Genomic DNA, 22,405 nt, shown 5'->3' with positions numbered 1-22,405 from the left:
ATATCCTGAGAACATTTTCATTTTATGCTAACTTGAATTACATTTTACCAATGAGAACATAACAAAGCCAGACTACACTCATTTCACGAATGGATTTATGGTTTAGTTGGTTATGTTTGAACTCCTGCTTACTGAGAGTCCATCTGAGCACAAACGGTGCCAAAAGTTGCCACCTAGACCAGTCACACAGCTAAACCAAAAACATTGACAACACAGAGTGTGGTCTTGTTCTCCCATCTCACTATACAGCTTCCTGGTAGAGGGAGGGAGAAAGTAAAGGTTTAACTGCAGGAAATGGTGCAATGTAAAAGTATGTCTGATAATGATCCATTCTACTGGCATTGGTCTGAGTGGTTTACTACCTACCGTCCATAGTGCTGTCCCAGAAGCAGGAGCTGGCTGTGTGCAGGCCTGCCCCATTCTTCTGCAGTATGATACAAGTCACTGTGGGACAGAAAACGACAATGCTATGCTAAGATAGCAAGATAACGTAATATATATATATATATTTAACACTAGGGTTTGGATTACCAATGTATTTGAAGGGTTTCCCTAGTTTGGATAGTTGGTTCAGACTTGTCTCCACAATACTGGATGTCCATTGGTGGATTCGACTTTGTTGGTAATTATTGTTGCCAATAGTTGTTTCCACTGCCTGTCATGAGAATAACACTTTAAATATTTTCATGATAATTAAGGCAAATCAAATATTTAGGAACTTTTCTTCTAAGCGTGCTACTTCTACAAAACTTGTTAACAATAAATACTTACGTCTTTTACGATTGTGTTAATGTCATCAACAACAAATGCAGTCTGAAAAAAAGGATGAAGATACACAATCTTGACAGAACGTTCTGCTGTACTCAATCAATGTTACAATTGTTATTACAATTAAATATGAAATCAGAAAGATTGTAACCCTGAAGTCCACAAACGTATGTACCTCTTCGCCAGATTGAAACTCGTCCATGGTGCCAATGTCCTAAGAGTTGCTATAGGTACCGACAAACAAATATCGGTTCATTATAACTTCATAAGCAGTTCTAGCAACTTTGTATGCGGCTTTAAGTAATTATTTAAATATAGATCAATAACATAAATAATATGTAAAATGCACACCCATGAATTGGAATGCATTTATTTGTGAATTGTTTAATTTTCTTCGACTCTTTCGAATTTATGTTTTAGAGTGACCGTTCATGATTTTTAATATGTTCTCGTTCAGAAATAACCTCATACCACTACATGTAGACCCAATGGAATGTTTTGGGTTGTTGAATAAGAATCGAATTAGCAGAGCCTTTTGAAGGTGTTTGTCGATATTTATGATGTCACAGCTAATATTAATGAGTTGTAGGCCAATATTATTTTGTGATTGGTCGTTTGTGCCATTTAATCTCAACTCATGGATTGTCACAGAGTAGATTAAAGTAGCTATATGTAACACTATTTAAAATGGACTGGATTCCTGAATCCCAACCACCATTAGAGTGGTCACGAATGCGCTCCAAACTCATGTTGACCACCAACGGCAGCAACCAAGTTAGACAAGTAACATACATGGTGGGCCTTTCCCGTCAGGCCCCGTCCGTCTTCGGTGGATGGAATTGTGAGACCATTTCTTTCGTAGTCGCACTGTGCTACCTGTGCTACATCTATTCGGAGAGGATAAAGTTTTCTTTAAAGGTAGGAGAGACCAGTGCATCCTATGAATTATCAAATTGATCCTATTATCTGCTTAATTATGTTTTTTTTATTATTATGTGGCTAAAAGAAAATGCTCAGTATCTTACCTCCCCATCCTCACTATGTGACTAGGGTGTGTCATTGGATGTTATATTTTTGCAATGTTATCAGGATGTCCGGTGGTGGCTGACTAAACATCGCGTGAAATGGGTGCACTTTGTAGAGAAACCAAAGAGGGAGTCTAGAAAGAGACGCAGATGCCCTCTGCTGATAAAGGTCAAACGCCTGGAGCTGAGAGTCAGAGCACTGAGGAGAGTATTGGAGAATCAAGGTGGTTCACATCGGAGACACCAGCCCTGCTGCTCTACTCACTGCCATTTGCACTTACTCAAGAGCAAGAGACTACAAGGCAGCAGCAGCAGTGCTTCTGAGTGGGAGACATAGACAAGCAGCTACAAAAGACTCCGTCACCTTGTCACCAATGATTCAAACACATTTCTCCTAATATGATCCATAAAGCAAAATCAAACTGACAGATGTTTAGTGGGTTACACTTAACAACCGAACACGTTCTACACTAATATATGGCTTTAATATCCGAGACAAAATCCACATTGGTTCTATATATTTGGGTTGTATCATGTGTGTTTTTACTTGATAAAATGTAGAACTCAACACTAGGAGTTGTGGACGCCATGTGCGGCTTCTGAGTCCGGAACTTTAATTATTGCATCCTCTACGTTGATTCCCTGGTGAGCGCATTTGATAGTTGCACCAGAAGCTCGCTTGAATGGCAACTTAGAGCTAATGAGCATGATCTTCACTTTATATAGTTTAGTTTATTTGAATCAAAACCAAGAAACACTGGGACAGACACACAACATACAAACGTTTAACAAGTACTGAATTATCATCTGATCGGAAACTGTAACGCACAACCGTAGCTAACTACCGGTGGAGCTAGCTAAGCTATCCAGCAGCCAGTCCACTCACTCAAAATAGCTAGCCAGCTTGCTGGCTAAACGAAGAACAGAAAACATGTTACTTGATCTCCCAATTGAAAAGCAGATATTCTATGCTGTACTGGGATTCTCATGGACAGTGTATCTATGGGAGGCGTACCTTGCTTACAGACAGGTAATGGGAGATTATTATATTGTGTTTCGTAGTCTTAATGTCAAGCATAACAAACCGAATCAAACGTTGTCTTATGCTTGCTAGCTGGAAGCTGATAGCAGGCAGTGTGGATAAGGTGCTTCGACTGCTACCCTTTCTCACATTTATTTTGCCAACTATCAATATTGAGAAAGGGAAAGTGATTTTGTAAAATCATGTTTGGCGTTACGTGAGATGTTCATTTAACATTGCATGTAGCTACACGACTACGTTGAAATGTTCGAGTCAAGAGTTTCTCTTGTCAATCAGCGGAGGATATACAGGTCAACCACACATGTACCTAAGGAGCTGGGGAAGATCATGGACACTGACACCTTTGAGAAGTCCCGCCTTTACCAGCTGGACAAGAGTAACTTTAGCTTCTGGTCAGGACTCTATTCAGAAACTGAGGGCACGGTAAGAAAATACTAAGAGATTAACTTTCATCCTTTTGGTGACTCACCACTTTTCAATATCCTATACTTAGATATACCTATACTGACAGGATTATCTGATGCCATTGGAATAATCTTTGTAAGAACTGGCCCCTTTGTGATAACATTTCCTCACTGTTTTCTTACATCATAGTTGATCTTACTGCTTGGTGGAATCCCTTTCATGTGGGGAGTAGCTGGGACTGTGACTGCTCGCTTTGGATTGGGCCCCGAGTATGAGGTTAGCATGCCCCTTGAGGATTTTAGAATAGTCTCACAATGACAATAGATAGACTACTAGCACTACATACATGACCATTGGGATTTGTTTGTACTAGTTTGTTGATGTTATTTGGTTGTAGATCTCCCAGTCCCTTGCTTTCCTGACACTGGCCACCCTGTTCAGTGCCTTCACTGGCCTTCCCTGGAGTATCTACAACACTTTTGTCATTGAGGAGAAGCATGGTTTCAACCAGCAGGTGAACAGTCAAAAGTCCATGGGGGTTTCCTTATGCACCCACACGCGCACACACACACACAGAAATATGCAGATACTCATACACACAAAAAACTTTTTGTGTAACTGTTACATAAATTGTTCTTACTTGTGTCTGTCGTCTTCTCTCTGGTGTTCCTATATCTTCTCTCCTCAGACAATTGGGTTCTTTTTAAAAGATGCCGTTAAGAAGTTTATTGTGACCCAATGTATCCTGTTGCCTGTCACTTCACTGCTCCTCTACATCATCAAGATAGGCGGAGACTATTTCTTCATCTATGCCTGGCTCTTCACTCTGGGTGTTTCTCTGGTTAGTGCAATCTAGACTAGGCCAGCCATATCCAAACTGCAGACTACAGTGATTGAAAACAACAAAAAATAAAGCTTTACATCAATCACTATATAATACACAATTTAAAATTGTGTTATTTTTTATTTGTATTGCTTTTCTATTTGCACATTGCATATTTTGATTATTTCAATTAATCTGTTCCTCAGGTGCTAGTAACCATCTATGCTGACTACATAGCTCCCCTGTTTGACAAGTTTACCCCCTTGCCAGAGGGAGAGTTGAAGACAGATATTGAGACTATGGCTAAGTCCATCAGTTTCCCCCTCACCAAGGTCTATGTAGTTGAAGGTGAGTTTCTCAGTAACTACAATCTAAGTACAACTTTTCTGTCTGTCCTGACACTTGACATGGATACATCAATTACACAGAAATGTATCATTTAGCAGGCACTTATCTAAAGCGATGTACAAAAGTGCAATTACTGAATGTATGATTGGCTGTATGAAATAAGAACACCTGCTGTATTCTAAGATGAGGTTTAAAAAAAGTTATATTCCTTTTCATTTCACCAGGTTCCAAACGCTCCTCCCACAGCAACGCCTACTTCTATGGTTTCTTTAAGAACAAACGCATTGTTCTGTTCGACACCCTGCTGGAGGACTACTCCCCCCTCAACAAGGCTGGGGAGCCCCAGCCAGAGCAGACAGAAGATGGTGACGCAGCCACTGAGGCCAAAGCCAAGCCTAAGGTCAGATATACCCCTATACAAGGGAGATGTAGTGACTCATGACAGTAGTCATGACAACACAGTGAGCATCAAAAGTCCTTGGAAAATAAAATGACTTGGCTGCAATTTCCTACAAATGTGCTTAAAATAACCTGGAGAGTTCATTGAAGGGTTCTGTTGGGAATCATTGACACACCTCTTGGGGAGAACTCATAGACAAGGACTAAACACTCCCAGTTAGGATGATACAATAACCAACAGTTAATGTGTCTGACTCTTTCCAGAATAAGAAGCAAGGCTGTAACAACCCAGAGATCCTGGCGGTTCTGGGCCATGAGCTTGGCCACTGGAAGCTAGGCCACACTGTGAAAAACATTGTCATCAGCCAGGTGCATTTTACAAAATTTAAAACTGTTGTGTTCTACACTATTGGTTTTACTATTATTACACAATTTTTACAGAATTTCAGTACTAATTACTTTCTTTTGTGCTTCTAGATGAACTCCTTCCTGTGCTTCTTCCTTTTTGCTGTTATGATTGGCCGGAAAGAGCTGTTCCTAGCATTTGGTTTCTATGACAGCCAGCCCACATTGATTGGGTTGATGATCATCTTCCAATTCATCTTTTCTCCATACAATGAGGTGACTATTTAATAAATAATGCCTTGACATCTCTGACTGTAAACTTAAAAAAAGGTTGGTTATTGTTGTTCTGTTAGTAGTAGACTTCAGTTTTTTTTTCCTCACTCTTCCCTCCAGCTCCTCTCCTTCTGTCTCACGGTGCTGAGTCGCCGGTTCGAGTTCCAGGCAGATGCCTTTGCTCGGGCAATGGGCAAGGCCTCTGAGCTGTACTCCGCGCTTATCAAGCTGAACAAAGACAACCTAGGCTTTCCTGTGGCTGACTGGCTGTTCTCCATGTGGCACTACTCTCACCCTCCTCTCCTGGAGAGGCTCAGAGCCCTGGGGATCAAGAACGACTGACGGGGCCAAAGGGGGGACGCACAACCACCAGCTCTCCCCAAGGGTCTCCGGAGGTCACTCCAGGCCCTCTGATCTACTGCTCTCTCTCTTTCTCAATCTCTCTGTGTACCCCCCCCCCCCCCCCCCCCCAGTCTATTTTTTCTTTTGGATCCAACCTCACATTATTTTCCATACAGTTTCAATTGTTTTTATTCTTCTTTATTTTAACTACTTGTAAAAAACCTAAATTAATCTGCACCAGCACCCTCAGAAGAGCGTGAGATAGGGAAACGGCTGTGCTTATACACACACATATTCCAGGAGTCGAAATTGCTGTTGCGATTACAGGTTACTATTTGCAAGGGTTGCTCATTATATTTTGTCTATGTTTTTATTCAATTTTAGTTGATTAATAACAATTTGTTACTTAATCATTCCAAAAATTCTCCTAAAACTTCTAAATGTGCATGGAAAAAGTAACTCCATCTCTTATCAGCACTATCATGTTGGAAGGATTTATAGACGTCAAAATCCTCAGTCATAGACTAAAAGTCCATCCCTGAACATCAAGAGTATTTGTGCACAGTAATATAACCCACAGTAAATTTACTATTTAATAGGTAAGCACAGGTATATCCAGTCAACCAATTCCATTTGACTGGTGTAATTGTTTTGTGGTTGAATACTGGGAAATTTAAAAAGGTTTGTCTTTTTCCATATTAACTCATAACTGCAATTCAGATGGATCATTACTGATAATCATAATTAGATTTGAGTGCCTGTGTTCTCCCAATCTCTGATTCTGCACGGTTAGCTGATAACATGAGGGAAATTCTAAAGTATAAAAAGTAGCTAGCTGATAGGAAGTGCATAAAGGAATGATAAGTTTAGATTTTCAAATGTTAAAATATTCAGACGTAGAGCTGTCGATTCTTTTTTTTACAAAACCTCTTTTTTTATGCATTTGTTTTGTAAACAAAAATGTGACCATTACCTGTAAATAATTTATTTTATGAATCAGCATTTAATGGTATATGGATTGGATAAAAAGTTTATGCAAACTTTTGGCATATTTGAATGTGGTTTGGATACTTATGATAATATGTTATGCTTAGTTTTTTTTGCCTGTGTGTGTGCAAGGTGTGATTTAATGTGGAGACGCAAAGGTCCTTCGGCACGTCACAATAAGTGACTCAGTGTTTGGTTTGATACTGAGGGAGAAACTGACTTTTCTTGCAGAATTGTGAATAAAATCTCTCAAAGCACCTGTCCTCATTCAGATTTTTTCATGGACGTAAGTGACACGTGACTTTGGTTTTATTTTCTATATAAATATATGGGCCTGCATTTTAAAGTCCATTGTGTCAGAGTATATAAGTTCTTTGTGTGATACAAGTGTGTCCTCGTGACAAGGGTGAACGTCACAACAAAGAAGCTACTTTTGATCATAGATATGCTTTTGATCATAGACATGTATATATGTCTATGCTTTTGATCGTCAAAACACGGAGTTACGCTACGACGTAGTGCGTGCTGCGTAACTCTGTTTCCTATGTTGGACCATACCATTCAGCAGGGGTCACTTATTTGAAAGCTTTACAGCTACCGTTATTTATCAAATTCAGGATCCTGGCATAGGTTAAATTAGGAATAATTAAGGAACGACCCAGACTGTAAAGTAGTACACTTTGAAATAATTAATTACACAATTTCAAAGCCCCATGCGTCGATGTACGCACCCCCTCTTGTCTAATGGAAAGGTCTTATTTTGGTGTATTTTGGTTGACAAGGGCAAACCAGTCAGTGGTATGTTTCAGAACGAAAAATGGCAAGATTTCTGAGGCCTAACCTTAGGAGCTTCCTGGCCACACAGCTAAGGATGTCATCCGACCAGGTAAATTGAATATGTAATAGAATACCTTTTATAGCAATGCGTATTTCATTTCCGCGTTGGTTCAATATAAGCATTTCTTAATGGCAACATTGTTCAAGGATAGCATAAACATATACACATAAACACATTGTAGCCAATATGGCTAATTACATAACGGAACCACATTAATAAAAATCGATTATACGGATATTCGAAAATAATTTCGGATATTCTTCGAATAGTGAAATCAGTTCAAATCTCCATCCCTAGTAGCCAATGTAGGCAGATTTTGTTTGGGTTTGACGTTTCATTAGACAACAATGTTCTGGAGTGAATGCCTCCCCGTGAATGCATGTTGCCAATTGTACTTCACAATAGGGTCGCTTTTAAAAGCATTATTCTCATATTCTGGTCAATTCTGGTATAACTATACACTTTGGTATAACATTACATTATCAGTTTCTTATTGTTAAAAGTATAGGCTAGCAGCTAAGAATGTTCACACCCTACTTCCTAATTGTGAAATCATGTCCATAGTGAAATGACCCTATTTGAAGGACAAAGAAATGAAAGGGCAAATGTGCTCAAGATAACCTGTGTGCTAAACAGTGTCAACAATGTCATTGTGATCAAATTTGGTATATTCATTGTATGTTATCTTTCCCATGATTCAGCTGGGTGAGCTGGGCAAAGGTGCAGGGAAGGGAGGAGGAGGTGGAGGATCAATCAGAGAGGCAGGAGGAGCCATGGGGAAGAAGCAGGTTGCTGAGGAGGAAATGTACTTCAGGTGAGGGTGACTCCGTTTTCCAGACCTGATATTGCTTGCTATTTTGGCCCCTTACAACTATGACAAAGTCCCTTATTGTCATTCCAGACCCTAAGTGGACCAGCTATTTGTTTTTCCTGATTCCCATTCCCCCTGAGTAGGGTCTTTTATTCAAACATAGTAAAGTCATCACAGACCGTAACCTAACAGTAACTGTAGCTAGAGGTAAATAGGAAAATGTACTGTTGTGCTATAGTAGCATTTAGCTTGTTTTGACACACTGCCTGTCATTACACACTCTCTCTATCTCCCCTCCCTCTGTAGACGTAAAGAGCAGGAGCAGCTAGCTGCTCTGAAGCAGCACCACCAAGAGGAGATTGACCATCACAAGAAAGAGATTGAGCGTCTGCAACGAGAGATTGACCGCCACAAGGGAAAGATCCGAAAGCTGAAACATGATGACTGAGACTGTGAAAAAACCCCAACAAAGCTCTTTATCTATTGTTTGACAAAGCTCTCTACCAATAATAGTGTGAAGCTCTGTCATTCTTGATTGCCAAAGTCCTTAGTAAATTGCACACAGAAGCTTTTCCAGTGAATGTGCTGTTGAATGTCCAAAATGCTTGAGTTTTTTTAATTGCAATCATTCAAGGTGGTTGGCATCCTCAGATTTTACCTTATTGTGTGCTCTCATTCATGTTTTTGACTTGGAATGGAGACATGTAATTAAAGAAATGGAAAGGGATGTTTTACAGAAAAAAAGGAAAGATAGAAAAAATTACAGTATTGCCTTTTATTGAAACTTTCAAAGTAGCCTACTCAATATCTGCATGCAAGTGTTCAACTATGACTGCTGAAATAAAAATATCAAAGACTAAGTTGTGTGATGCTTGTTTATACTGTAGATAAGGTTACTAATAGTTAACAAAGTACACCTGTCTCTATTTGAAAGAATCTAAATTTATTTCCAGAGAGCGGAATATTTGTTGTATATGACGTCACATAAGTCACGTTAAATTTGATCAATTTAGCACATTTGAGAAATGATCGTTTGGATCAATCAACTACCAACAATCATGGGCCGGGTTTCCCAGATTCGTTAAGAAGCTTCATGGTCAGTTCTCCCTGTCATTTAAACAATGAAAATTACGTTACTCATTCTGTCCAGATGGTGGCTGCAAACCTATGCAAGTCTGATATGAAATCTCTACACATCCTTCGAAGAAGGGTGACAAGCGTCGTCACTTCCGCAAAACCCCTGTCTTTTACGGCAGGCCAACCCGTCTGTCTTTCTTTTCGCACATCATGGCGGACCGGTTCAATAAGGTGTGTGAGAGCGCTACGTTTAACTTATTTATTACATAAAGAATAAATGGCTAAGATACACCTTTGCGAATATGGTTGCTTAGCCTATTATTGGAACTTTAGTGTTGGCGAGGTTTCGTGATTTATACCTGAGCTGATCGTCTTTTCTGACAAAAATTGGATGTCACGCTTTGCTCTGCCACAACGTTAGCCGGACATGCCTCACAATCATGGCAGGCCTGCTGCTAGGCTATGTAAACGATAGCAAGCTAGCAACTAGCACGGGCCTCAAAGAATTGTTCAAAAATGTGTATGCTGAAACCTGTGCACGGTCGGGGTTTGTGATTTTAAATTACTTGTCATTGAAATGCGTATTTTTTTTAAACTTGCATGCCACTCCGTGATTGACCGATCCAACTCTGACCGTTCTTTGCCTTGGCCTTTTCCACTCGTGCTCGATAATTTAACCACATGTGCTGTAAATAATAATAGTTGTCGCCAGGGGATTATACATTCATTTAGACTTTGCTTATTGTCAGTGATGATTACCAGTTAAGTATTCGAGTTTCACGACCATGAGAATACTTAACATGCACTACCATCTGAGACATAGGAAAATTGTTCGCCGACTAGCTGCGCCTCCAAATGGCCTCTTGGAATCTAGTTGTATGCCAAGATTTCTGCATTTAAACGCATATATCTTCTCACCTGCCAGGTTCTGCTGCTAGATGGCAGAGGCCATCTACTCGGGCGTCTTGCTGCCATCGTGGCCAAGCAGGTCCTACTCGGTAAGTGTTATTCACACTGAACAAGTCGTTCAATCAAATGGCCTGTCTGACTTAAATACATGGGCAAATTACCTATAGCTGTCAGTGATGATATTTTATCTCCCTTGTCTGAATTAAATTGAGGAACTTAATATCTGAGCTGCTGGTAACTGGACTGTTTTTGTAAAGTACCAATTCTATAAACTATGTAATTTACTATTTTCCCTAACTTATTCCAGGTCACAAGGTGGTGGTCGTCAGGTGTGAGGGCATCAACATATCTGGCAACTTCTATCGTAATAAGCGTAAGTTGTTGTAGTTTTATGTATTTTATGGGATTTCTCTAGAGCATTGTCAGTGATGATTACCACAGTTAAATCTTTGAGTTTAACGACCATGAGATTACGTAACATGCACTACCATCTGAGACAAAGAGGCATGAATGCTTTGATAAGTAATTAGTAGATTTAAGGTATGTAATCTAACACTTGTACCCATGTCTCTGAACAGTGAAGTACTTGGCTTTCCTGCGTAAGAGGATGAACACCAACCCTTCCCGTGGACCATACCACTTCAGAGCTCCAAGTAGGATCTTCTGGAGGACTGTCAGGGGTGAGTCCACTCTTCCACATCGGTTGATAGTTTGTTGCCATTTAGAATGGTATTGCCCAGGTTGGTCCTTGCTTGACACTGATGAACCCTATCCCGAAACTGATCCATCTTCTGATGAGACAATCTACGGATCTGATTACTGAGTTGAGTTTGGCCAATACTCAATGTATCTGTGTATGTGCGCACATGAGCATGTTGAGTAACTAGTAGATGGGGAAAGAATAATAGCTTTTGGATTAATGTTGTGAATGTCCAAGTCATGTTTTACTGCCCTTTAACCCCAACAGGCATGCTCCCTCACAAAACCAAGAGGGGACAGGCTGCTCTGGAGAGGCTGAAGGTGTTTGACGGTATCCCCCCTCCCTATGACAAGGTGAATGATGCCTCAACCCCACACAACAAGCAGGGCCTGAATCTGAGGGAGAAAGCCGCTCTAGAGCTCAGCCAGTTGGCCCACAAAGTGTAGCCATGGTTACAGCAGTTGCAATTTTAAGCTGGTACCCATTATCTAAATTTGTTTTTGGTGAGTAAGAAGCTAAGTTTTAATTTAGTAATTGATTGGTAGCATCCTGATTACTAATTTTTTTGTAACAGATTTGTCAAGTTACTGCTGATTCCATCAGCAACTCTGTTACATTATTACTATTTAGACTTTGCTTATTGTCAGTGATGATTACCACAGTTAAGTATTTGAGTTTCACGACCATGAGAATACTTTACATGCACTACCATCTGAGACATAAGCAAATAGTTTTAACTGCCAGTTAATTGGGACAAGCTCAGTACCATCCACGCTTGGTGGACCTGCCATTTGCTCCAGGGCCTGACGCTGTTTTGTTCCACAGAGGAAGCGTATGGTCGTCCCAGCCGCCCTGAAGATAGTGCGTCTGAAGCCCACTCGCAAGGTAAATCTTAACGGTGCCTATTATATATATATTGTATATTTAATTCTATTCTCATCCCACTTAGTACTGCTAGTTTATGTACCCTTAGTATAGTTAGTCCACATATTTAAATTCTAGGTATATGTTAATTGTATGCACCTTCCTGCCAAAGCAAATTCCTTGTCTGTGCAAACTTTCATGGCGAATAAATCCCATTCTGATTCTGAGATGTTTCTTTCTTGCCATGATGATTTAAGTTGCATGATTATTGGTTGTCTGCATATACGATTGTTAGTGTGCTCAATTTAACATGACTTGCACAGGACAACTTGCAATGAGTAATCGTCAACTCTTACTATGAGGTAGATTATTTTTCATATTTTTAACCACACTGCTTTTCTCATAGTTTGCCCTTCTTGGGCGGCTGGCCCATGAGGTTGGTTGGAAGTACCAGGCTATCACAGCCACCCTTGAGGAGAAGAGGAAAGAGAAAGCCAAGATCCGGTACACCAAGGTGAAGACCCAGATCAAGCTGAAAAAAGTGGCAGAGAAGAACGTGGAGAGCAAGATCGCAAAGTACACTGATGTGCTGAAACAGTATGGTGTACTTGTCTGAGCTGGTTTCTTGTGGCCAATAAAAGAGGAATAAATGTTTATAGAAAGTGTTTAGGCTATTTGGTCTGCTTGTGTTTTTGGTTTGGGCAGTTGCACTTGGCCTGTAATAAAGGCAAATATTTTAAAATGATGTTGAAATGCTTATAAACAGAAGTCTAACTGCACTGACGTATTGAATATGCACTTACAAGTAAGTCGCCCAACAACCAACGGCCGTGCAAGTGCCGACGGAAACCCCGTAGATGAGTACGTGCGCGCGAATGGAATCGGGTTGGATTTACCAGGAGGAAGACTCATGAACGAGCACTAAGCTGTCAGTCTCCGGTGTGCAACCCAAATAAAGAGGGGAAGGTCCACTTAACAATATTATATGCATTTTGATAACTCATAATTTTGTTTTGTTGCAACTGGCTCAAGTGTAACGGTAAGTTTGTTTCCTAAAATAGCATTTGCATACTGTAAATTGTGCCAGTATGTATTTATAACAATAACTCGTAGCGTTTGGATACAAAGATGGGCTCAGTTTTGGGACTAACAAGGCCATGGCATTAGTGCAATAATTTAAGCGTATAAGTACTATTAGCCACCATCCATTTATACGTTTTTTACCGTTACAATGTAATGAGGCTCTTCAAATTTACCATCAGTTGTTGGCCAGCTTGAAGAGAAGTGTGGGTAATGTAGGGGGCGGGTCGGCTTTATGTTTACAGTCCAACGTTATTCAAGGCGTTCTAGACAGCCAGGCCTTGTGTCTAGATTGCTAAGCCATGGCGTTATTAACTACGAATTAGTCGGTGCAGGTCTTCTATGATCACACTTTAGTTTATTACGTTGTTTTCGTTGAACAACGTTATTTCGTAAAGGAGACATTAGCACAGTACTAGCCTCTAACTTTCTATCCACCATAATATTAGCCTTGCCAGGTGCAAATTTAGCCTACCTCTCCTTTTTTGACGTCACCCCAGTTCCCGCCAGGAATCGTGCTTGTTTGTCCCAAAACACTAGGCCGACTTGTTTGGTGCTCAGTCTAGCACGCCGCACGACTATTTCCCCTGCAATACCTGCTACGGTTTGTTAATGGCAAAATAATGAGTGGAATCCTTGTATTCTGTTCTGTCTCAAAAACATGTTTTCTATAGTCAAGCAATTAATTGACAAAATACCAACCCGTAAAATTGAGCAGTTATATATAGTTCATTCAAATAGTAGTGTTCATGCAATGCTCATAACATAATAACTAAGGAACTCAGTCCCTCAAAAAGAACCACTTCTCTTTACAAATGTATAACTTTTGACCTCTCTCTGGCCCTAGGAGAATGGCTACTGAGGTGAATGGCAATTCAACTCTGTTGAAGGAAGAAGAGGAGCCCATGGATGTCAGTGCCACACACACACAGAACTACCAGACCCTGCTAGATGCCGGGCTTCCTCAAAAAGTGGCAGAAAGCCTGGATGACATATTTCAGACTGGTAAGCGAGTGCGAAGGCCAACTCTATAAAACCTTTATATAGACAAATCAATGTAATGTCTCTCTCGCTGAATCTCTCTGTGTATCTCTCTGTGTATCTCTCTCTGCTCTCATTCCCACTTTTTCTCAGGGCTGGTGGCCTATGCTGACCTGGATGAGAGGGCCATTGATGCCCTAAGGGAGTTCAATGAGGAGGGGGCCCTGGCAGTCATTCTGCAGTTTAAGGAGAGTGACCTGTCACATGTCCAGGTGAGTCTGCCTCAACCCCCACCCCCCACATAAAGCTGTCCTTACATTCATCCATTTTACTCTGTAAATAGCTTATGGCATTTACTCCAGGTAAGATATACTGCCTCCTTCATCATTATTGTACATCATTAATGTCTATCACTGCCTCTCCCAGAACAAGAGTGCGTTTCTCTGTGGTGTGATGAAGACATACAGACAAAGAGAAAAACAAGGAAGCAAAGTTCAAGAATCCACAAAGGGTCCAGATGAGTCCAAGATCAAGGTGACAAAAAATGAAATACAGTAAAAGTGCTAAAACTACTATCAAATGCAGTTGATTAGTTTAGTTCTATTTAGCTAAGATGCAGACGTCCATGGTCTCTGTGTGAATCCTTTCTGTCATTGACTTCCTTTCCAGGCTCTTCTGGAGCGAACAGGATACACTCTGGATGTGACCACAGGACAGAGGAAGTACGGGGGACCTCCCCCAGACGAGGTGTACACTGGAACACAGCCTGGGGTCGGGACAGAGGCAAGGGGAAATGACCCAGCTTTGTTATGGTCAAACACTGTTTTTTTCTGTTGTTCAAAGGCACAACTTGGCCACTGTTAAGGTTGTTTTCACTTGGTTATGGATCTCCTGTACTGTCTATACGCCATTGCAATTTAATTCCACAATTCATAACAAAATAACCTACTTCCAACCTAACTCAGCTTGGGGAGCTAAACTTTTCCTTTCTCTTTGGCCACTGCAGGTGTTTGTGGGTAAGATCCCCAGAGACCTGTATGAGGATGAGCTTGTGCCGCTGTTTGAGAAGGCGGGGCCTATCTGGGACCTGCGTCTGATGATGGACCCTCTCTCGGGTCAGAATCGGGGCTACGCCTTCATCACCTTCTGCAACAAGGACGCCGCACAAGAGGCTGTCAAACTCGTAAGACATGCCATTAAGACATCCTCTTGCATGGAGAGGATGGACCATTAACTAAGGGTTCCCCCCTATTATAGATACAGCACAATACAAATGTCTACTTACCCTAAAACAAACCCAGTTATTACACATCAACATAGTACCAAAGTCTGTAGATCATCACTATTTTTATAAATGAGACATAGGAGCTGCTTTAACCATCACACAACCGTCCAAATCTCTTGATGATATTTAAATAGGGTCATGGTTAGGTTAACTTTTAGGACCTTAGATGTATTGTTTATCAAATTACTAGAGGAACAACCCAAACCTAAGGTTTTCGGTTAAGGTTAGGTTAGTGATTGGATTGGATGATTATTTGTTGTTAAGCTAGCACCACTTAACCACATTTAAAGGCAGTCCATTTATACATAGGGGCCCTGACATATGCCTTTTTACTTGACTGAAGCGTGGCAGACAGTGTGGTCTATTTGTGGTTTATGTGTGATTTCTTAAATGTTTTGACTGTGCATGAATTGGCGACATGTTTTGTGCAAAATTTTAAGAACATGTATTTTTTGTCAACCCTTTTTTGTTTTTAGTGTGATAATTATGAAATCCGGTCAGGTAAATACCTGGGTGTCTGCATCTCTGTCGCAAACAATCGACTCTTTGTTGGCTCAATTCCAAAGAACAAGACAAGAGAGAGCATATTGGAAGATTTCAGCAAAGTTACAGGTTAGAGAAAGATCAAAGTTCAAATTTCTATATATATTGTTTGCAATCAACTATGATTTATTACAAATATTGTCTGAGGAGACTAACAATCGAATCATAAAAAGAAGTGTTATACAAACTCTTATATATCTGAAAGTGTTGAGAGGATGCCTGGGTACACCAACTGCATGTCTAGTGTTGTCATACCTGCATTGCCTCTTCCTTAAATGTTTTGTGTTGCTCTATGTCAAATGCAGCCTTGTACTGTATATGCACACATTAATCTTAATGTCACATACCTGTTCTGGAGTAGAGTGCCACACTTGACAGCTGTTGTTGTAGTCAATCTCCTGACAGGGCGAGAGATTTAAAAATACATAAATACTTGTCCATTCCTCCACCAGAGGGCCTCATGGAGGTGATCCTCTATCACCAGCCTGATGACAAGAAGAAGAACAGGGGCTTCTGCTTCCTGGAGTATGAAGACCACAAGACCGCCGCCCAGGCCCGCCGCCGCCTGATGAGCGGCAAGGTCAAGGTGTGGGGGAACCCGGTGACGGTGGAATGGGCGGACCCGGTGGAGGAACCAGACCCAGGGATCATGGCCAGGGTGAGGTCCGAGTCACTGAAACTTGGCTCTGGCCCCATAAAAAACACTAAGACCACAAAACCAGACGAGAGGCCAGAGAATCTAATCCTTGAAGAGAACAGTCTGAAAAGCAGTTAATAATATTTAATTGACTGAAATTACACTAAGGGGAATTGTGTGATGATTCAGTTTTAAGAAAAGCCCATCACTGCACGGAACAGACTCCCTCGACTCATCAAACACAATAAGCCCTAGATGTTGTACGACCCATGCTTTTGCAAGCTGTAATGGCACATATGCCACTGTGCCTCGGATATTAATATCCCACCCGTTTTCCTCATTGCCCTCTCTCACCCCAATGTTCATCCTTCCTTTTCCTGTGTGGTGATCTGTCTCTCTTATACTGTGTTGGTGTGCTGCCAGGTGAAGGTGCTGTTTGTGAGGAACCTGGCCACCCCTGTCACAGAGGAGCTCCTAGAGAAGACCTTCTCCCACTTTGGGAAGCTGGAGAGAGTCAAGAAGCTGAAGGACTATGCCTTTGTCCACTTTGAGGAGAGAGACGCTGCTGTTAAGGTGTGTACTTCTGTCTTTGTGAATCTGTAAATGTGTGTGTAAATAAGCATACGTACTAGTAAGTATGTGCGTGTGTGTGTGTAGCAGGTATGTGCGCCTGTGAATGTGTGTTGAAATTCTCTCTCGGAAAAAGTCACTGGATGTCAACCCTCTCTAATGTCCACCAATGTCCAGGCCATGCAGGAGATGAATGGGAAGGAGCTGGAGGGGGAGGAGATTGAGATTGTACTGGCGAAGCCTCCAGACAAGAAGAAGAAGGAGCGTCAGGCCCAGAGACAGCCCCCGAGGACCTCAGGGTGAGTTGTGAAGACACATCGTATCTCGTACTGTTATGGTTCATAAAAACAACACTATAGGCTATTGTTCATTGTTTGTACATCTTTTTGCTTGTTTATTTGTTGTTTTTTTTGTCAGGTATGACGACTACTACTACTACTCTCCCCCGCGCATGCCTCCTCCCATGAGGGGGCGTGGCCGAGGCGGGAGGGGGGGTGGGGGCTACGCCTACCCTCAGGATTACTATGGGTACGAGGACTACTACGACGATTACTACAGTTACGATTATCATGACTACAGAGGAAGCTATGACGATCCTTACTATGGCTATGATGACGTCTACTCTATAAGAGGGAGGGGGGGCAGGGTGAACCGGGGTGCTCCCCCACCACCCAGGGGCAGAGGAGCGCCTCCCCCTCGGGGCAGAGGCAGCTACGTCCAAAGGGGGTCTCCGATGGGGGTTCCCAGGGGAGGGCGTGGAGGGGGCCGCGGGACTCCTGGAGGCCCAGCTCAGTTGCCCCGGGGTAGGGGCATCCGAGGGGCCCGGGGTAACCGAGGGGGCAACGTAGGGGGGAAGAGGAAAGCAGACGGCTACACCCAGCCTGACTCCAAACGCCGCCAGACCGCCAACCAGCAGAACTGGGGCTCCCAACCCATCGCCCAGCAACCACTGCAGCAGGGTGGCGACTACTCTGGTAACTATGGTTACAATAATGACAACCAGGAGTTTTACCAAGATTCTTATGGGCAACAATGGAAGTAGACTAAATACAAATGAACGGATTGGGCTGAGTGACATCAAGTTTTGATTGGCTGTGTACAAATCGACCAGTTATATCCATAAGACATCGTACAAAAAAAAGAAAAAACTCAACTTGCATAATTTGACAAATCTACACACTTTGCGAAATATGGAATGATTGCACTACAAGTGTGGAGAAGACGATAAGTGTATATACACAAGCTTGCTTCTTCAGTCTATTCCTTTGTTTTGCTTTGCTTGTGGTATCTGGACATTTACACTTTAAAAGCAAAATTGCTATCTTATTCCTTTTGAAAGTTACAGTTAAAAATATTGTTGACTCATGTTTTTTACTGGGGGAAGAACTGGATGATCATGACTACCATTCATTTAATAACCTGCTCTAAACCACCATCCCCTTTCCCTTATAGACTAAGCCCCCTCCCTATTTTCTTTAAGAAATAGCACTTGCTTGTACATAATGGCTTTAAGATAATGGCTTTATTTCAAGTTGATTTGCATAAGTGGGTACAAGAAGAGAGGTAGATAGTGCCTTTTTCTTGTAGTTAGGCAGTAACATTGCAGTTGTATGTTTACCATTTGTCTAGGTAGAGTAATTGTGTTTTTATAAAAGTGTTACTACAGTTTTAAAGCTGCCCATTTAAACTACAGGTCTGGCAAATCCTTGATCTGCGAGACAATTTGTTCTTTGATGTGATTTGTATTTATAAATTGTTCTTGTTACATTTCAATAAAACTCAACCATACTCCATTCAGTTATACGAAATTTTCAAAAATCAGTGTCATCATGACATACTTTGATCTGACCAGTTTTGACCGACCAAATGTCTTGGCAAATTTCACTTTGAAGACAACCAACCAATAACTGCATATTGAGGAAACAGTTTACTTGACTGCGGTTGTGATTGCAGTTTTTATTGACCATTGTACACCCAGCACAACCTGATACACCTGGAAGCATTAGAGTCTTGAAATCAACATTTGGCACTATGATATTGACTTCTGGATGACCCCAAAAAAGGATGTTTCGACCACTACAAGTCTATTAGTGTGACATCATATCTTGCAGATGTTGACTATTTGGCTGAATTGTGGAGCAAAAATAATCCTCAAAGACAAGGACCACCATTTCTGTCTGCCGTCCTTGAGCTCTCTGGTTTTCAGTTTCCAAAACATTGGCTTTCTCATGTTTGGTTAGCTTTTTTTTCCCCCTTCTTTTTTTGTACTTGAAGTACAATTGATCTATCTGCTGTTTTGAAAGACAAAATTCAAGTTATTTTTTTATTGCTTTTTTTCCTTTTGTTTAGTTGTTTGTTTGAAGTTTTTCCCTTCTATCTCGAACCACCCAGGTGAAGACGGAGTTACGGGTCAGGGCATGGCGGCGCGTGAGTGAGTCACGTGAGGAACACATCGTTTCTCTGCTGTGTTCTTCATCATCCCCGCCTCCCCCTCCTCCTCCCGTACTAAGGGTGAGCCTTGTTTACCTCTTCACCGCTACACTGGAGCAGTACTGAGTGCTCCTCCTCTCCTCCTCTCTTCCTCTCCTCTTCCTCCACTCCTGAGCCTCAGCCTGCTTCACGTTTATGTCAGACCCAGTAACAGAGGAAGTTCTGTAAAACCTGGTGTTCTTTCAGTGTCAGTGGAGATTTTCATTGTTGAAATCAGTTAAATGGTTTCTTAATTATAAGAATCATCTGACTGTGTCTGGGAAACTGGCCAAATCACCAGTCTGTCTCTAGACTTCAGTTGCAGAGCTCCAATGGAACACAGTGCCTTTTCTGACAGGGTACTTTTCAATGGTAGTATTCAACCGTTTTCAAGAAAAAGGGGAAGCCTGTACAGGGTTGGGTTTCATGTGAAACTGAATAGTTTACACTTGACCTAAATATATGAACCAAACATATGAACACCTTTGTGTAGAGAAATTGATGTGACAAATAGTTTGAGACTTCCTCAAAATAATAGTTCAATTCAAGTTCAGAATCTACATCAGCCTCTTTGTCAATTGGATCAGTATGGTCTGAAATAAAGGTCTTGCACCATAACACGTCATCTAGATGTGCCTTGAAGCCCACAGCCCTGGAGGCAAGTGAATCACATTCACACCCTCGTCTTTATAGGAATTAACCTTTTCAGATGGAATTAATCTAAAATGTTAAATGAAATGGGGCTCATACTTGACCTTCTTTACCCCCTTTCCTGTGGGTGGGGAAGCTTGGGGGGCAATGTGTGTTTGGCATGTTGATCAACTCAATCGAGAAATGTAGTTCTCTGCTAATTCTCATCCCTTTCTACAGTACCAGAGTGCCCTGAGGTAATTTCTTATTCCAGCTATATTCAGCATCTCCATATTCATTAGCTATGACCCTTCTCTGATTTGAAGTCAAATACATATTTTATGTAACCAAGATAACATGCCCTGTGGCAGTTTCTTGACAACCCTGACAGCTCAACACTTTCCCATTGACGTGCATAAAGTTGATTATTCATCCATTTGCCAGTGCTGTTGTATCTTATTGCAGTGCATTACAGTAACAGAATTCCTTAAACAAGGCAGTGTTTTTAAACTTGATGTATTGTTAAAGAGACTGTGGTGTAAGGAAATACATTCTTGCCATGTCCATATTGCTTACCTAGTTTAGAATCTATCATTATAACTCAACTATACCAACTAAACTGAATACGTCAGAAGCAATAAGCAGTAATGAGAGGTTCAGCAATCAAGAAATGCAGAAGTACTCCTCTACCTAAGAACATTTTCTGATCTCTGATGTCTTTCTTAAAAAAAAAAAAAAAAGAACACTTCAGATGGCTTCCTAAGCAAGGGACGTAAGTACTTCCTTATATTAACTCCTTCCTCTTGTCACTTAACTTTATCTACCAATCAGGAAGTGCGTGTGTGATGGAGGGCCCCCGACCCAGCCTTCTCACCACTCTGTGGGGCTTCAGAGCCTGTGCTGAGGATGTCTGGGGTAAGGAAGGTGGAAGACGCAATGGATGGATTTCTTTTAGATCCAAAAGCCTCTCTTCTTCTGTCGCTGTCCTCTTCTCCTCTCCCCTAATCCAGGTGTCAGTCTTGATACTCGTGGGAATCAGTTGCTGAAAGCAGGCGGCAGACTCTGGGCTTAGGTAAGGAAGACCCATCAGACACAATATAGGTTTACGCAACTGGTGGGAAAGAAACTTTCTCCTACCTTAGAGAAAGAAAACAAACTTTTAAGACTCGCCTACAAGTTACATCTGTGGTCCCTGATGTAGTTGTACCTACAGTACAGTAGTACCATAAAACACCCATCTCCAAATTGTATATATTACAATTTCAAGCCATTATGCCAAAGTGCTTTGATAGTTGAGCATTCACAATGCAGTGTTTTAGAGAGTTTTAATTGGTGCAGTATAGCGCATCATGAAATGACAATGCTGGACCACTGACACCTAACCATCTGTCAAAAGCTATGGTGTTCTGAAGTGTAGTGACACCAATATTAATGGCTTTGATTCCACCCTGGTGCATTTTGTTTCTCTTTCCCATTAGAAATTGTCAAATTTCTTTTTGTTCAGGATCATTCAACTTGTCTCAATATAATCGTTTTGCTGCCCCAGAAATAATTTCCCTGCGTAATAATAAGGCTTAGCTGCTTGGACACTTCTAGTTATACACAGAGTACAAGGAAACATTTAACAAAATTCTGTCACGCCACATTTATAGTCCCATTAATATTGTAAACCCCAGAGGCATTTTAGTTTTGAAGATGTTTCCTGAAAACATCTTCACATCTTGTTTCATTTTGAAAAGTCATGCATGGAATATGAGCAGGAATTGATGATCCCTATGTCCCTGTCTTGATCAGCTGTAATCTGGACCTCAGAATTAATTTGAGTAATGACTCACTCGGTTTGCTTGAGTTAAGCTGAAATTAATAAAAGCTCTGTAAATGTAGATGATGAATGCAGAGACAGGCAGAAACGGAGCTGCATCAGTTCTAGACTGCTGCAAAGCTGTGACATATCATTTACTTCAGCTGGAGGGATATTCACTCTGCCCCATTCTCTTAGTTTAAAAACCCCCCACTATTGAGTACATTTCTATGCGATCAGTCTGAGTTAGATCAAATTAAAGTCTTAATACTTAGCTTTACTTAGGTCCTTAAGGACTAACACCAAGTTTATTGCTTTGATACTGGCTTATGGATCTTATGGATAATGTTAGTCCTGATCAAGCTGTGTTCTGCTGTAGCTCAAGTACTTGAAATAATTCATAAAACCATGGGTGCTCAAGCTAGATTGTACTAATATTCATGAATAAAAATA

At 41.2% G+C, this 22,405-nt stretch overlaps 5 protein-coding genes and 4 non-coding genes across 11 annotated transcripts; 8 read left to right on the top strand and 1 right to left on the bottom strand.

The window, feature by feature from the left end:
- Positions 1 to 182: 182 nt before the first annotated feature.
- Positions 183 to 1,705, bottom strand: LOC136949384 (dynein light chain Tctex-type 1-like). The gene is given in 7 exon segments (XM_067243655.1): positions 183 to 253; positions 367 to 444; positions 532 to 655; positions 772 to 813; positions 944 to 982; positions 1,561 to 1,689; positions 1,691 to 1,705. Coding segments are annotated over 7 exon segments (498 nt in total).
- A 782-nt stretch (positions 1,706 to 2,487) lies between these two features.
- zmpste24 (zinc metallopeptidase, STE24 homolog) lies at positions 2,488 to 7,014 on the top strand. The gene is made up of 10 exons (XM_067243103.1): positions 2,488 to 2,823; positions 3,112 to 3,258; positions 3,430 to 3,516; positions 3,638 to 3,754; positions 3,929 to 4,081; positions 4,270 to 4,411; positions 4,636 to 4,811; positions 5,075 to 5,179; positions 5,288 to 5,431; positions 5,549 to 7,014. The coding sequence occupies exons 1-10, from the start codon at positions 2,725 to 2,727 to the stop codon at positions 5,768 to 5,770; spliced, it is 1,392 nt and encodes a 463-aa protein (XP_067099204.1). The 5' UTR covers positions 2,488 to 2,724; the 3' UTR covers positions 5,771 to 7,014.
- Positions 7,015 to 7,516: 502 nt separating this feature from the next.
- Positions 7,517 to 9,266, top strand: atp5if1b (ATP synthase inhibitory factor subunit 1b). The gene is made up of 3 exons (XM_067243147.1): positions 7,517 to 7,643; positions 8,297 to 8,409; positions 8,713 to 9,266. Exons 1-3 carry the CDS (start codon positions 7,575 to 7,577, stop codon positions 8,852 to 8,854), a joined length of 324 nt encoding a protein of 107 aa, XP_067099248.1. The 5' UTR covers positions 7,517 to 7,574; the 3' UTR covers positions 8,855 to 9,266.
- Positions 9,267 to 9,654: 388 nt separating this feature from the next.
- On the top strand, positions 9,655 to 12,621 carry rpl13a (ribosomal protein L13a). Its single transcript, XM_067243495.1, has 7 exons — positions 9,655 to 9,714; positions 10,409 to 10,481; positions 10,700 to 10,765; positions 10,971 to 11,072; positions 11,360 to 11,445; positions 11,918 to 11,977; positions 12,363 to 12,621. Exons 1-7 carry the CDS (start codon positions 9,694 to 9,696, stop codon positions 12,570 to 12,572), a joined length of 618 nt encoding a protein of 205 aa, XP_067099596.1. The 5' UTR covers positions 9,655 to 9,693; the 3' UTR covers positions 12,573 to 12,621.
- On the top strand, positions 10,225 to 10,305 carry LOC136949643 (small nucleolar RNA Z195/SNORD33/SNORD32 family). The gene has a single exon (XR_010877443.1). It is a non-coding gene; the product is annotated as a small nucleolar RNA Z195/SNORD33/SNORD32 family (small nucleolar RNA).
- LOC136949645 (small nucleolar RNA Z195/SNORD33/SNORD32 family) lies at positions 10,811 to 10,893 on the top strand. The gene has a single exon (XR_010877445.1). It is a non-coding gene; the product is annotated as a small nucleolar RNA Z195/SNORD33/SNORD32 family (small nucleolar RNA).
- LOC136949646 (small nucleolar RNA SNORD50) lies at positions 11,146 to 11,218 on the top strand. The gene has a single exon (XR_010877447.1). It is a non-coding gene; the product is annotated as a small nucleolar RNA SNORD50 (small nucleolar RNA).
- LOC136949644 (small nucleolar RNA Z195/SNORD33/SNORD32 family) lies at positions 11,732 to 11,814 on the top strand. The gene has a single exon (XR_010877444.1). It is a non-coding gene; the product is annotated as a small nucleolar RNA Z195/SNORD33/SNORD32 family (small nucleolar RNA).
- Positions 12,622 to 12,890: 269 nt separating the features above from the next.
- LOC136948875 (heterogeneous nuclear ribonucleoprotein R) lies at positions 12,891 to 22,405 on the top strand. 3 transcript variants are annotated; one of them, XR_010877398.1, is made up of 13 exons: positions 12,891 to 12,995; positions 13,884 to 14,041; positions 14,171 to 14,289; positions 14,444 to 14,551; positions 14,687 to 14,800; positions 15,024 to 15,200; positions 15,779 to 15,914; positions 16,298 to 16,503; positions 16,906 to 17,055; positions 17,230 to 17,351; positions 17,470 to 18,026; positions 19,444 to 19,563; positions 20,983 to 22,405. XR_010877398.1 is itself a non-coding variant. In XM_067242992.1 (13 exons), exons 2-13 carry the CDS (start codon positions 13,888 to 13,890, stop codon positions 21,053 to 21,055), a joined length of 1,956 nt encoding a protein of 651 aa, XP_067099093.1. In that variant the 5' UTR covers positions 12,891 to 12,995; positions 13,884 to 13,887; the 3' UTR covers positions 21,056 to 22,405. The 3 variants fall into 3 exon arrangements, 2 of the variants coding, with proteins under 2 accessions (XP_067099093.1, XP_067099092.1); XM_067242992.1 differs by having other exon boundaries at positions 19,444 to 19,483; XM_067242991.1 differs by lacking the exons at positions 19,444 to 19,563; positions 20,983 to 22,405 and having other exon boundaries at positions 17,470 to 18,845.

Source organism: Osmerus mordax, chromosome 9 (genome assembly GCF_038355195.1).
Source record: "Osmerus mordax isolate fOsmMor3 chromosome 9, fOsmMor3.pri, whole genome shotgun sequence".
Taxonomy (NCBI): domain Eukaryota; kingdom Metazoa; phylum Chordata; class Actinopteri; order Osmeriformes; family Osmeridae; genus Osmerus; species Osmerus mordax.
Note: the sequence above shows the minus strand (reverse complement) of the source record. Positions and strands in the feature narration are given on the sequence as shown.